Raw genomic sequence first — 14,547 nt, 5'->3', positions numbered from 1 at the left:
GCGGGCGAGGGAGGCTGGGCAGCGCTAGGCAGACGGGGAGCCGCCGCCGCCGCCGCCTCTGCGATCGGGGAGGGCTGCCCACCCACCCGCAAAAAGCAAGGAGCCCGGGGGGGGCAAACGCCGGGCAACTTTGCTCCTCCGCGCAGCAGGCTCTCCGTTCCTGCAGAAGTGGCCCCTAACGCGCCCCGGGCCCTTGCGGGCACCCCTTGAAGACCGCCAGGATGCGCCCGCGCCTGAGCAGCGCCCTGGCCCCCTAGCCCCCCAGGAGGGAGCCGGGAGCCCCGCCAGCAACCATGCAGGATCGCCCAGCGGCTGCCAGCGCTCGTCCTTAGGCCCCGGCGGGCCACCCCACGCCCAGCCGCGCCGGATGCTGGCATGCGCCTGGCTTGGCCCCCGCGCCTTCTGCCTGCTGGTGCCCCCGAGACTCGACCCCCCTGGCGTCGTCGTCGGTGAGTCTGGCCTGGCCATGGCCCTGGGCTGGTACTGACCCCGACGGCAAGTCTGGCTGCTTGACCTGGAGAGGCTGCGCTGCTCCTCTGCCCTCCGCGCCCGCTTTCCTCGGGACCATGAGCGGCGGGAAGAAGAAGAGCGGCTTCCAGATCACCAGCGTCACCTCGGATTACGAGCAGCAGAAGGAGGGGGGCTCGTCCCCAGGAGGGGAGGCCAAGGGCCCCTCCAGCCCCAAAGTGTCCCGGGGCGGTGAGGAAGCCGACCCCCTTGAGGACGACGGCGGAGCCTCTGTGCCCAAGAACGGGCCCTCGGCCTTGGGCTCCCCGGGGGTGGCCCCCGCCTTCCAGGGCCCGGCTGGGGCCGCCTCCCGCTTCCGGGTGGTGAAGCTGGACCAGGGTTCGGGAGAGCCCTACAAGAGGGGCCGCTGGACTTGCCGGGACTTCTACGAGCAGGAGGCGGACTACCACCTGACGGGGCGCCTGGCGGAGTCGGGGAGGCACCCCCAGTCCCTGGACTCCCGGCTGGAGGTGGCCGGGCTCCTGGCCAGGCCCCCCAGCCCCTTCAGCCCCCAGCCCCAGCGCCGAGGGGGCTACCTGCAGTCGCAGCTGGTGCTCCCCTCGCCCGGGCACTCTGGCCACCAGGCCCGCTCGCTGGGAGGAGGCTTGCCCGTGCTCGTCCGCCCCATCAGGACTCCCCCCAGCCCCGTGGCACCCCGCAGCCCCCTGGTGGCTCTGGAGACCCGCCCGCCAGCTCCCGGCGAAGGCGGCAGGGAAGCTGGCGAACCGGGCCCCTTGCCCGGCACCATCCCCTCCTTGATGGTCGAGGAGCACCTGCTGCCCAAGAGCGTCGCCCAGCTCCTCCCAAGGGGGGCAGAGGAGCGGCGCAAGGTGAGAGGCGTTGGCCAGCTGTGGTGGGCTTTGCGGGTGCGGGGAGGACGAGGCTCCTGAGTTTGTGTGTGTCTCCATACACTGGGGCCGATTGGGGACACAGTGAATTTCAGCTGAGCCTAAAGAGGATGGATTTAGGCCTGGGAAAGCCCCCAAGCTCACCTGGACCTTACAGGGTGCTCGCTCTGTGTGTATGTGTGCTTTCTTTGCCCTGCGGAACTCCTCGCTGCTTGAAATTATACATTGCATGTACCAGTTCTCTCCTCCTTTCACCTTCCTGGCTGGCAGCGCTAAAAACCTTTCAGTTCCACAAATCAGGGGTGGAGGAACGGGGGCCTGGGCAAGACTGGCACCCCACAGCGCTTCTGTGGCTCAGCAAGCATTTCATCCCAGGTCGTAGAACCTCCTCCCCACAGCACTTCGGCCACAGGTCCTCTCTGTCCTGCTTCTCCAGCCTCTGGACATAGCTGCCCTTTTGTGACCGAGGTGCATGATGGGAGAATCTCTTGGTGGGCCCTGGGTGGCCCCATTGGTCTGTTCTGGGGGTGTGATGGGTGGGAGTGGGTGACCAGACTTTGGCAGCCGGATCCTATCCAGCCAAGCGGGACTTGGGGGGCCGCAAGCCAGTCCCACCTTCCTTCCTTTCTTCCTTCCTTCCTTCCTTTCTTTCTTTCTTTCTTTCTTTCTTTCTTTCTTTTTAATAATTTTTATTAACTGGCCAATCACATGAAATTAAATCACATCACATAAATTCCAAATTACAAAGCCAATTTTTTTGGGGACTTATTTTGTTGAGCCATGGATTTATTTTGTTGAGGGCTGAGCGGGAAGATAGGAGCCGGACGCCTGGGTCCTTCTGGAGCAAGGTCCCCAGGAAGGCGCAGGACGAGGGGCAGGAGGGCCTCTTCTCCCCACACCATCCTCTTCACTCCACCCCCTGCCCCTCTACCAGCCTCCTTCCTCTCTTCCTAGAAATCCCTCTCTGTTCCTTCCAGCCAGGGCACACAGGGCCTCTTGTTTTCTGCCTCATCCGCCCTGACGCTCCTTGGAATAAACCCCCAGTGACCCTCCGCAGCCGTGGGGAGGGGTGGGGTGGGTTGGCTTTCCCCAAGTCTGCAGGCCAGCGGAAGGCCTTCCAGCTCTGGTGCCTGCTAGAGGTGGGGTGGGTTGGGGGCAGCAGCTGTGGGTCAAGCTCACATTCTCTCTCTCTCTCTCCCTCCCCACTCTCCCTGCCTCACAGGTCTTGCCCAGAGAGTCCCGCTCTCGCCCATCCTCCCCGGCTCCCCCGCTCTTCCGAGATGCCAGCCCCTGCCGCAGGACCTCTGACCCCTTTGGCGCTGGCCGCTTCAGCCTGGCGCGGTCCATGTTTGGCATGGCGGGCGCCCAGGACAGCGACGACGACAGGTGAGGCATGGGGTGGGACGCCCGGGTTTTGTCTGTGTGTGTGTGTGTGGAGGGGGGAATTCTAAAAATCACAGAACTGCAGAGTTGGGCCCTAGAGTCATCTAGTCCACCCCCCAAGTGCTGCAGGAATCACATCCAAGGCGAATTATTATTAATATTAATTTATTGCCTTCACCCTAAGGTCCCAGGGTGGGTTACACCATCAAAACACTGTGTTTCTTTATTTGAAAAGTGGAACAACTTTAAAGGCTGATTGGCCCAGTCTGGGAGGTATGGGGGCATTGTGCAAATAAATGGATAATGGCCTAATTTCTTAATTTCTGAGAGGATAGAGACTGAGGGGCCAAAGGCCTTTTCCCCTCCAGGGTGGGGGAGGGAGGGAGCTGCACTCCGCATATGCTCAGAGGCACCACAGCCTATGTGACCGGGCCGAGCCTTGGCAAAGCTTGCCTGGGTTCCTTGGTCATAGCTGTCTTGGCGGGGGGGGCGGGGGGAGAAAGTGTTCAGACTTGGGCAAGAGGAAGGAAATGGGGGTGGTTAGGACTCCACGCTCTCCCTCCTCCCTCCAGCAGCCTCCCGCTGAGAGCGGAACAATTTGTACGAAGCAGCCACATCTGTATCTGGTTGCGTCGTTGCAATATTCATTTGCTCCGCGACAGGCCGCCTGCGGAGGCTTCGGGACAGGCGTCTCGGAGGGAGGGGAAGCTGTGGTGCGCCCTGCAGCGGAAATTCAGGGGCGGCTCAAAGGGGTGTTTCCACGGGCGCTGAGGACTAGGAACGTGCTTTGAAACGTGGGGAGGTGAAACCTTGAAAACTGAGGTCAGGTGCCCACCTGCCAGTCATTTTCTGGCTGCGATTCCTGCATTGAAGGGGGCAGGCCTGGGCAACCGCCGGGGTCCCTTCGTTTTACAAAAAAGGGAAGCTTGCGACTTTTTTCTTTTAGTGGGTGGGTTCCAGGCCTTCTGCTCTCCCAGGCAGGTGAGATTCTCCACACTTCCCTGCCGCTGGGCTATTTCCGTCTCGGCCCTGGGAGTTTGCCAGCCCCTGCAGTGGGCACGGACGGATCTATTTCAAGTGTGACCCTCCATGACCCTCTGCCAGCTCTGCCCAGTTCCGCTCCGCTGCCAAACGCCATCTCCTCTCCAAGCCGGGGTGGGGGGGGACACACCTTCTCTGCCCTCGTTGCCCCCCAACCACATCATTCGGGAGGCCGGCCAAAGACCATGCAAAGCCTCCCATTGCCATGGCTGGGGCCCCATGCTCTCTGGCTCATGCCGGCACCCCAGAACCACGTGTCACGGCCGTCCTTCCTTCTGCGCACATCCAAGCATGCATGGCATTTTTATTTATTTTTAAAAATGTAGCAGGTGGGTTTGCAGCCGCAGCAGTTAGCCCAGGGACCAGAAGCAGGCCTGGGAGGGCAGAAAATGCCGTGCATTTCCTCCTCCCTCCCTCCCAGAAGGGAGGAGATGTCTCCAAATGGGGATGAGAGCATTGGCCCGGAAGAAATAGCAGCCGTGCACTGATGCATTGATCCCACATGGGGTGCCAAGGGTTGTCCCGTGTGGGTGGGGGCAAAAGCAAAGCAACGAGCCCTTATAACCAGGGGCAGGGGGGCAAGTCAGGCCGAAGTCTCCTCCTGAGCAGGACTCCCAAGCCCGCTGTCCCCTGGCACACTCCAGCTCCCACACAGGCACATAAGAAAAGCGCTGCAGGGTCAGGCCAATAGGCCACCTCGTCCAGCGTCCTGTTCCCACAGCAGCCAACCAGATGCCCCTAGAGAAAACCCACAAGTGGGATTTGAGCACGAGAGCCACCTTCTTGTGGCTCCCAATTCAGAAGCATGGCTTTACCCAACTGTGGAAGCTGAGCATAACCACCCTGGCTGGCTGGCTAGCTAGCTAGTGTGTGTGTTTTCAAGGTACATTTAATAATAACAATAAATTTTATTTATACCCCACCCTTCCCAGTTAGGACCGGGCTCAGGGCGGCTAACACCAAATATAAAAACAATACAGCTTAAAAAACAAAATTAAAATACAACAATTAAAACATTAAAATGCAGCCTCATTTCAGTGGAACTTAATCAAAAACTTTTTGGGGGATAGATTTAAAAACCCTCTTTCCCCCAAAGGACATCAGGGCAGATTCTTCCCATGCTGCCCTCCGTTTTATCTCCACAGCAATCCTCCAAGGCGAGTTGGGCCACATTTGCACCAAACTAAAGTGCTATGATGCCCCTTAAAACAGGCATGGCTCCCCCCCCCCAAAAAAAAACCCGGATTCTGGGATTTGTTAAGGGTGCTGAGACCTTCCCCAGGGTGGTTTAAAAGTCAGTCTCCCTTCCCAGGGAACTCTGGGAACTGCCTGTTTAAAAGCCACATCGTGGTGCTTTAAAGATATGAACCAGACAGACAGGACAGACCAGGAGGCTGTGTCTGTGTGGGGATTTGGATCTGGGCCCCTGCCACTTTCAACCGCACAGACCCATCTGCAGCCTCCTCCCTGCTCCTGCAAGCAGGCTGGCTGTTCAGGTCCCACACGGGCCAAACCCTGAATACAGGCGCATGCTTATTTTCACACTGACGGCCTGTGGCTTCCCCACCACCACCGCATACCTACAGCATCTCCAGCGGAGGGGAGAGGTGTTTGCATTTTAACACCTTGCAAACCGAGAGGCTGGAAGCAAGCGCAGATCGCCCTGGATGGTGCCCGCACTTCTCTCCCTCCCAGCGGTGGGAGAGGCCGGGCCAAAGCCACAGCGAGAAGGAGGAGAAGGAGGCTGGTTTCAGCCAGCACCCACCACATTCCTCCCGGGATTTGGCTCTGCTATTCTTAGCCCTGTTTATGCAAGGGCTACCTTGGAGGGGCGCGGGAGGACTCCGCGGAGAGGGGGTGCTGGAGGGCAGCCAGAGGGTGGAGTTAGGGGCAGCGTGGCATTCAGAGCGGGATGCCCCCTTTTGCAGGACAGCCCTGAAACTTGGGGGGAGTTGGCACAGTTGCTACAGCTCAGCAGGAGAGGAGGAGACAGCCCTGACCCCTGGAATAAATCCTTTTGAGGTGTTGGGAGAAGGAGGAGGGTCCATGGAGCTGAGGAGGAGGAGGAGGAGGGCAGGGCTGAGGCGCATGTGAGGCGTGCAGGAAGGAGCGGGTGCAATTCGGAGCAGGCCCCTGTTCCTTCCTGCCCAGCTGGTGCGAATGTGCCCCTGGGCCAAGGAGGATCCTTCTCCCTGTCACTTCCGAAACCTGCAAGACGGGTTCTTGTGCTCACACAGGTTCATGCCCCGCTGACCCCCACCCCACCCCAAACGGTGCCCAGGTCTGGGGTTAACCCTTGGGCTGCTGGGCACCCCCTCTCCATTTTTGCCAGGGGTTCGCCAAACTCAACGCCCTCGGGATATCTAGGGCTGCAGCTTCCCTCAGCCGCCATCCAGCTGGAGGGTGGCAGGTTGGCAACGCATCCGGTAGGCACTGCCTCCGCCAGGCTTTGGCAGAGAGCAATGGCTGCCGGGTGATTTAGGGGAGAATGAAACCCCACCCAAAGCTTTGGGCTTCAACAGAGATCTTGGGCTGCAGTCCCAACACAGTTAGCCTGGAAGGTTTTTCGGGGAAGGAGGCCTTCCTCAGGTTAGACTCAGCAGGGGCCAGCAACCTTTTTCAGCCGTGGCGTCCCTCAGACCATGTGGGGGGGCCGGACTATATTTTGAAAAAAAAAATATGAACGAATTCCTATGCCCCACAAATAACCCAGAGATGCATTTTAAATAAAAGGACACATTCTGCTCATGTAAAAACACCAGGCAGGACCCACAAATAACCCAGAGATGCGTTTTAAATAAAAGGACACATTCTGCTCATGTAAAAACACACTGATTCCTGGACCGTCTGTGGGCCGGATTGAGAAGGCGATATTGCCGCATCCAGCCCACCCTTGAGCCAGAGGGTCCATAAAAAGAGGGCAGACCCCACAGCTCAAGAGCGGGCACCCACCCTGCAGAGGAAAGAAGCACCATTTGCAAGAGAACCACAGAATAGCAGAGCTGGAAGGGACCCTAAGGGGACATCCAGCCCAGCCCCTGGCAATGCAGGAATCGCAGTGAAAGGAGCCCTAACAGATAAGCATCCAACCTCTGCTAAAAAACCTCCAAGGAAGGTGCGTCTGCCACCCCCTGAGGGGTCCGTTCTGCTGTCAACGGCTTTGACCCTCAGACAGCTCTTTCTAACAGCTTCCGGTCTGCCTCATCCCCAAGACCCGGGGCAGCCACAGTGGAACACCCAACTTCCTCCCCATTCGCCTGTGCTTTATTTCAGACTCTGTACATGTTTATTCCTGTTTTAAAGCTTAACCGAGCTAGAACATTTTTTTTTGGGGGGGGTGTTAATTAGATTTGGGCAAATCTCCAAAGCAAAGGGAGCGGCAGAGTTTGGGGGGCAGGCAGTGCCCTCTCTGCCTGCTCCACCCCACACCCCACTTGTACACCCGGGGGGGGGGGGCGCAGCTGGCTACCTCCTTGCCCCAGCGAGGGTGGCGTGGGTGGGAAAGCACTGCAGGCCTGCCTTTGGACTCCCACGATCGGCCGGTGGGAGGGGAGGGAAGGAGGTAGGAGGGAGGCCAAGGTCACCCTGCCCTTGCCTCGCAAGGGAGGGTCAGTAGGCTTCCTCTTCGAACAGGCTTTGGGAAGGGGAACCCAGGTTTCTGCGTCTGACGTTTGGTCTCAGAATCCAAGAGCTGTAGCGTTGGAAGGGACACCCCAGGGTTATCTAGTCCAACCCCACCAAAAAGCAGGAAGTGCAGCTAAAGAATTTGAACTGATTTTGTAATGAAATGATTTTAGAATGTTGTATCATTTTACTGTTGTTAGCCGCTCTGAGCCCGGCTTCGGCTGGGGAGGGCGGGATATAAATACAATTTTATTATTATTATTATAAGAATCCCTGGCAGGTGACCATCCAGCCTCTGCTTTACAGACCTCCAATGAAGGAGAGTCCATTGCCTCCTGAGGTCATAGAATTAGAAGGGACCCCCCACTGCAATCTAGTCCAACCTCTCCGCATCGCAGGATTTCCCAGCACAAAGCCACCGCCGCAAGTGCCCTACGGACAATCCTGGGTCCCATTTTTTCTCTCCCCTTCACCGCAAGCAGCCCCGAAGTCCCTATGCACACATGTATGTGTGTGTCTGCACATACACACACACACACACCTTCCTTCTCCCCCCCCCCCAAGGCTGGGCTGGACTCCGGAGCTCCCCCCGCCCCGCCCCCCGCTGAGGAGCGCCTGGTGCTGCGTTATGTAATGCCTTTGGGCTCTGGTCCCAGTTTCCATGGCGACGTCCCCACACCCCCTGGCATTCCCCCCCCCGGACCGGATTGGCATAAACAGAGGGTGGCAGGTTTATAAAGGCCCCTTTGTGAGTCCGCCCTCCTCCCTGCTGCATCACAGCCAAGAACAAGGCAAGGGTGAAGGGAAGGTGGACTTTTGGGGGGGGGGAGCAAAACAAACAGCATCGATCTTGCTGTTCCCCTTCCAGGGTGGGTGGGGGGGCCATCTGATTTGAGGGTGCTCCTCAAGGCACACGTCCTCTGTGCGTGGGTTTGCGGAAAGGGGGGAGAATGGTGCAGCTGATGTCCCTGGCTGTCATTGATGGGGTGTGGGGCGTGGGGAGGAGAAAGAAAGGCATAAAAACACACACACAGCCACATGGCCTTGGCCAATGGGAGTGAATGAGAGGGGGCCCAAGCGCCAGGCACAGAGATGGCTATTTATGCCCGGCCAGGGAGCACCGCTGGGCATCGCTGCCCAGGGAGCCCGTCCCAGCGGTTCAGCGCCTCCTGCTGCTGCCGCCACCCAGCCCCCTCACTCCGCCCAGGACTCCTGGGTTCCTGCCGCAGCGCTTCTAGACAGAAGACCACCGCTTGTGCAGGATCTGGGAGCGGAAGAGGACCTTAGCGAGGAGGGATCTGGGCCAGGGGTCAAAGGGCGCCTGAGGACTCTGGCGGCCCAGAAGCGCAGGACCTTCCCCGACCACCAGCACCCGGAAGACCCGGGGAGGGAGCTGCTATGGCGCTGGACTCCCTGGGGGTGTCTGTCAAGTCCAGGGTGAGCGCCTTTGAGGTGCAGCAGGAGCCCCAGGGCTGCGGGTGCTGCATGCTCCCCGATTCGAGGGACCCCCGGCGCCCCCGGCAGCGGGGCTGCACCTCCCCGGCCCACTCCAGGGACCTGTCCCCTGCGAAGCCCAGAGAGACCCCCAAGGGACGCAGGAAGCTGAACGGACGGAAGAAAGAGGTGGACAAGACCCTCGTCTCCCTCCTGCTTGTCCTTCACAGGTAGTAGAGGGGGCAGATTTCAGGGGTGGGAGTTTGAGGCAAGCATGGGGGTGTTTTGGGGGGGGCGTTGATGGTTGGGCAGGGGTATTGAGGCTAAGGAGGGAGTGTGGGGTCAAGGGCATCAGAGGACAACTGTGGGTGGGTCTGGGAGAACCTCAAAACCCTGTTCCGCCACAAACCCGTTTACTGCATAGCCTTGGAGGAATATCTCTCCCTGGCCTACCTTGCAGGGTTCCTGGGAGGATAGAGGAGGGATGGGGGAGCTCTCAGGTGCAAGGGTCTGAGTGAAAAATGCAGACGAGCGTGTTGTGTGTGCCAAGAGGAGGCCGAGGGTTCGATTAGCAACAGGTATGGGGAACCTGGGAATCTCCCGCCATTGTTGGACAGCCAGTTCCCAGTTGCTCAATAGCCAGGGATGATGGTGGTGGGAGCTCCATGTTAGTCACCTCTGGAGTAGGGGAAAGGCAAGGGAGCTCCCTGGAGCCCTGGACTGGCCACGGGTGCAAATGGAGCCCTGTGTTGATTGGGAGCTTGGTCTAGTCCTGCCAGGAAACCCTGGGCTGACATTTCAGGAGAGCAAAGCGGCCCAAGCTGGGAGCATTAAGGCAAGGGTTTCTCTGCAGAGAAAAGCAACTGCTTTTAAATATCTCTTATTGTATTAGTTTTCTGGGAAAGTTTTAATCTGTTTTAGAAACCTTTTTTTGCTTTTTTATTATTAAGAAAAGGTGCATCTGTTTTGCTGCCCTGGGCTCCTTGGGGGAAGAAGGGCAATCCCTCAATCAGAAAAACAACCCCCCAAACCCACCCAGGTGTGCCCAGAATTAGGGTGCTTATTTTGCAGAGCGTCACGACTAAACTGGGAGGTGGTGGGGCTCAAACGTGTCTGGAGACACACAGCCGCCCAAGACAGAAGCCTTTCCCTGCTAACCCTCCTCCACCCGTCCCCCAGGTGCAGTTGTCCTCACTGGCAGGTGAAAGGTGCGCTGGGCTCGCATCAAGTCTCGTTCTCGTTACCACTTAATTCTTACAAGCATTAAGTGTTTGGGGGTAAAGAATTAGGTGGTGTTGTTTGGGGATGGCGCCTAGCAAGGTCTTGTTTAAGAGATATTTGTGGCTGTGTGACGATACCACGCAAGCTCATTGGAAGTGCAGTCCCCCACCCAGCAAGAATTTTGGACACTGTAAGGTTATCCCCCCCCACCAGTTGCGATTCCTGCATTGTGGGGGTTGGACTAGACAACGCTTTTGGCGCCTTCCAATTCTGCAGTTCTACGATTCTACAGTGCCCAGAATACTTTGAGGGGGGAAATGCGCTATAGAAGTATAGTGTGTATGCCGTCCCTGTCTTGCAAAGGAGAGAGGCGAACTCAAAGGGAGCTGAGCATGCGATGCAGCAGCAAAAATAGCTAACACAATTCCACTGGAGTCTGGTGTCCAGATCGACCCCACCTAGAGTCCTGTGTCCAGTTCTGGACGCCACAATTTAAGAGGGATATTGACAAGCGGGAAGGTGTGCAGAGGATAAAGACCAAGGTGATCAAGCGTCTGGAAACCAACCCTTAACGAGGAATGGTTGAGGGAGTTGGGTATGTTTAGCTTGGGAAGGAAGAGACTGAGAGGGAATGTGAGGACCAAATATTTAAAGGGCTCCCACATGGAAGAGGGAGCAAGCTTGCTTTCTGCTGCCCCAGAGGGAAAGACCCGAACCAATTGATTGCAGTTGCAAGAAAGGGGATTCCAAAGAAACATTAGGAAGAATTTTCTAGTGTGGTCTTCAGCTGTACAGTGGTACCTCGGGTTAAGTACTTAATTCAGTCCGGAGGTCTGTACTTAACCTGAAACTGTTCTTAACCTGAAGCACCGCTTTAGCTAATGGGGCCTCCGGCTGCTGCCACACCGCCAGAGCACAATTTATGTTCTCACCCTTAACCAAAGTTCTTAACCTGAAGCACTATTTCTGGCTTAGTGGAGTGTGTAACCTGAAGCGTATGTAACCTGAAGCGTATGTAACCCAGGGTACCACTGTAGTTCCTGCTTTGCAGGGGGTTGGACTAGATGACCCTAGGGGCATATCTTCCAACTCTACAATTCTACAAGTAGGAAAGCCTTGTGAGAACAGGTGGTGGAGACTGGCTAAAGAGTGTGTGTGTGTGTGTGTGTGTGTGTGTGTGTGTGTGTGTGTGTGTTGTCTGTCTTGCCTCTTGATCCACCTGTCTGTCTCTTCCTGACAGCGGAACAAACAGCAGCATGATCGCCATAGACAACAAGATTGAACAAGCCATGGTGAGTCAAAGGGGTGGGGAAAATGTTGCAGGCCCCCCCTCCAGGCTGGGACTGTGGCCCTGCTGAGCTCTGTCCAGCCTCTGAAGCCCTCTACACATGGGCAGGAAAGGGTCGTAGGGGGTGAACAGATGAGCATCCCTCACTCCCTCTCGAAAAAGAAAAAAGCAATTGTCCAGTCAGACTGGCCCACAAAATATGCACTTTAGGCCATCTATTTGTTCATACCTGAGCGGCTTACGTTCAGATGTGACTTTAACCCTGGGTTCCCCATCCCTTCTCCTCATTTTGTGCTATTTGCTGCTTCCGGAAAAGCTGCTCCTCACCGAAGTTGCCCATGTAAAAAAATAAAACAACGGACAATGGTACCCACGGAAAACTGGTGGGAGTGCTTTAAAAGCGGAGCAGGCGTCACCTTCGGATTTTCTGAGGGCAGGAAAACTCCAGGTTTAGCAGGGGGGTGTTTGGGACAGCAGCTGTTTCCGGTGAACGCTGCATAGATAAGGTGGGAATTAAAGCGTATAGTTAAGCTATGGAACTCCCTGCCACAGGAGGCAGTTACAGGCGCCAATTTGGATGGTTATAAAGAGGATGGGATAAATCCATGGGGGAGGAGAGGGCTATTGATGGCTGTGAGCCAGGATGGCTTCGCCCTACTTCCTCATTTGGAGGCAGCGATGCTTCTGAATACCAATGGCTGGAAGCCACAGGAGGTTTGCTTGAATCCTGTTTTGGGGCTCCCCATTTGGACACCTGGCAGGCCACTGTGAGAACAGGATGCCGGACTAGGTGGGCCATTGGTGTGATGCAGCAGGCGCCTCTTATGTTCTTAACAGCCTCTAGGTACTCCTCTGCAAATGGAGGGTTGCCATGAGGGCAATGCATGGATCTTTACATGCTGGAGGGTCCCTGCTTCAGTCCTCAGCAGCTTCAAGTAGGGCTAAAATCCTGAAGGGCAAGTGTTGCTGAGCTAGCTGGACCAGACAGTCTGGTCTGGGAGGAGGAGGCCGCAAAATCAGAATTAAGAATCAGTTGTAGCACAGGGTTTCTGTGGTTGTGTGTGTGTGGAGGCAGCAACTCTTCGGCTGCGACTCCTTTGTTGCAGGAGTTTTGGCCCATAGCAGGCATGTCCAACCTGTCGATCGCGATCTACTGGTCAGTCGCGGGTGCCTTCCAGGTCGATCTTTGGTTGAATTGAAAAACGAACTCAGAAATCGCAGGCTCTCGGGAGTTGGACATGCCTGGCCTATATGATCTTTAGGGGGGGGTCCTTCCAACTCTACAGTTCTATGACCTCAGAAGGCAGTGGACTCTCTTTCATTGGAGGTTTAAAAGCAGAGGTGGGCAGGGGGCATCTTTCAGGGATTAAAGGTAAAGGGACCCCTGACCATTAGGTCCAGTCGTGGCCGACTCTGTGGTTGTGGCGCTCATCTCGCTTTATTGGCCGAGGGAGCCGGCGTACAGCTTCCGGGTCATGTGGCCAGTATGACTAAGATGCTTCTGGCGAACCAGAGCAGCACACAGAAACACCGTTTACCTTCCCGCCGGAGCGGTACCTATTTATCTACTTGCACTGGTGTGCTTTTGAGCTGCTAGGTTGGCAGGAGCAGGGACCGATCAACGGGAGCTCACCCCGTCGCAGGGATTCAAATCGCCGACCTTCTGATTGGCAAGTCCTGGGCTCTGTGGTTTAACCCACAGCGCCACCCGCGTCCCCTTTCAGGGATTAATTGGCTGCAATACTGCAGAACTGTTGGTTACCGAAGCTGGGGAGGATTTTAGAAAAGACACTGGGGAGATAAACGGCTTCTTTCAGAGCCTGTGGGAGGGAGTTCCACAGTTGACGTGCTGCATGAACTACATTACAAACGCTACGATCCTGTGCGTGGAGGCTTCCCACATTCCTGACGGTGTCCCTGGCCTCTCTCTCTCTCTCTGTGTGTGTGCCCCACTCCTCTCTAGGACCTGGTGAAAAGCCACCTGATGTTTGCCGTGCGGGAGGAGGTGGAGATCCTGCGGGAGCAGATCAAGGAGCTGTCGGACCGCAATGCCTTGTTGGAGCAGGAGAACGCCCTCCTGCGCTCCCTGGCCAGCGCAGAGCAGCTCAGCCGCTTCCAGGCCCAGCTCCACGCCAACGCCAAGCCTCCTTCCAGCGGTGCCGCGTGACCCTGGGCCGGCAGGAGGGGGCTGGACTTGGACATTGAGGGGTGTGTGTGTTTGCGTGTTTTGGGGAGGGGGCACTCACTAATGGATTTCCCGCAGATGTGAAACATGGGTGGGTGGGGCACTAGCATTGCTGGAAGGGGTGTGTGTGCGTGTGCGTGTGTGGAGCCAGCCTTTTGGGGTGCGGGGTTGGGGTGGGGGGAGAAAGGGGGCCTACTAACACAGCATGTGCCTTTTCGGGGGTGGAATCAGGACTTGGTTTTACCCCCCCAGCTCTGGGAGTGGGGGGATATTTTTTTTGCGCAAAGACACGATTTACTGGCTGCGGAGGGGGACTGCCAGGTTGGTGGGCTGGGGCGGGGGCTTTTGGGGAGGGAAGCCGCTCACAGACTTGGGAGTGATTCCTGCCTGCCCCTTATGGGCCTGACTTAGCGCCCCTTGGCCAAATCTCATTGGGACAGCTCTGCAGTCGCCCCATTGAAATGGGGAACGGGATGGGGTGCGGGGCCGGAGACACGATTGGGAGCGAGGGGTGCAGGCCAGGTTGGGTTGGGTGCGGGGGGGCGGATGGAGCTGGCAATAAATTTTCTATTAAGGACACTTTTGCAGTATTTCAGGTTATTAAAGTACAAGACTGCTAATGTCACTCTGTGTGGCGTGTGGATCCCTGGGCTCAAGGGGGTATGGGCTGGGGGTTCAGTTCGGAGGGGAAATGCTTTGTCGGTGTTTGATACAAATGTCGAAAGCAGCCACAAGAAGGGCGGTAGAGGCATCACAGGACATTTATAGAATCACAGTGACATTGGAAAAGGTACCCCCCCAAGGGTCATTAGTCCAGCCCCCTGCAATGCAGGAAGCGCGGCTAAAGAAGCCCTGGCAGATGGCCGTCCAACCTCTGCTTAGAAACCGCCAATGCGCTCCTCCCACCACCTGGCAAACACACACACACACACACACGAGGCAGGCCACATCCCCTGCCTGCCCCACCAGGCCTCTGCAGTCCAACCCGCAGTAACCCACATCCCCAAGATTGCACA

General features: G+C 57.1%; 1 protein-coding gene across 1 annotated transcript; it reads left to right on the top strand.

Moving 5' to 3' along the window:
* Nucleotides 1-551: 551 nt before the first annotated feature.
* Nucleotides 552-14,175, top strand: TSC22D4 (TSC22 domain family member 4). Its single transcript, XM_053361546.1, has 4 exons — nt 552-1,337; nt 2,578-2,741; nt 11,299-11,350; nt 13,310-14,175. Exons 1-4 carry the CDS (start codon nt 567-569, stop codon nt 13,511-13,513), a joined length of 1,191 nt encoding a protein of 396 aa, XP_053217521.1. The 5' UTR covers nt 552-566; the 3' UTR covers nt 13,514-14,175.
* The last annotated feature ends 372 nt before the right edge of the window (nt 14,176-14,547 follow it).

Source organism: Podarcis raffonei, chromosome 13 (assembly GCF_027172205.1).
Source record: "Podarcis raffonei isolate rPodRaf1 chromosome 13, rPodRaf1.pri, whole genome shotgun sequence".
NCBI classification, from domain to species: Eukaryota; Metazoa; Chordata; class Lepidosauria; order Squamata; family Lacertidae; genus Podarcis; species Podarcis raffonei.
Note: the sequence above shows the minus strand (reverse complement) of the source record. Positions and strands in the feature narration are given on the sequence as shown.

Bases quoted from the DNA above. Each gene is read 5' to 3' on its own strand.
- TSC22D4 (XM_053361546.1), top strand. From the start codon at position 567: ATGAGCGGCGGGAAGAAGAAGAGCGGCTTCCAGATCACCAGCGTCACC. The intron at 1,338-2,577 runs GTGAGAGGCGTT...CCTGCCTCACAG, and splicing joins GGGCAGAGGAGCGGCGCAAG to GTCTTGCCCAGAGAGTCCCG. The intron at 2,742-11,298 runs GTGAGGCATGGG...TCTTCCTGACAG, and splicing joins CAGGACAGCGACGACGACAG to CGGAACAAACAGCAGCATGA.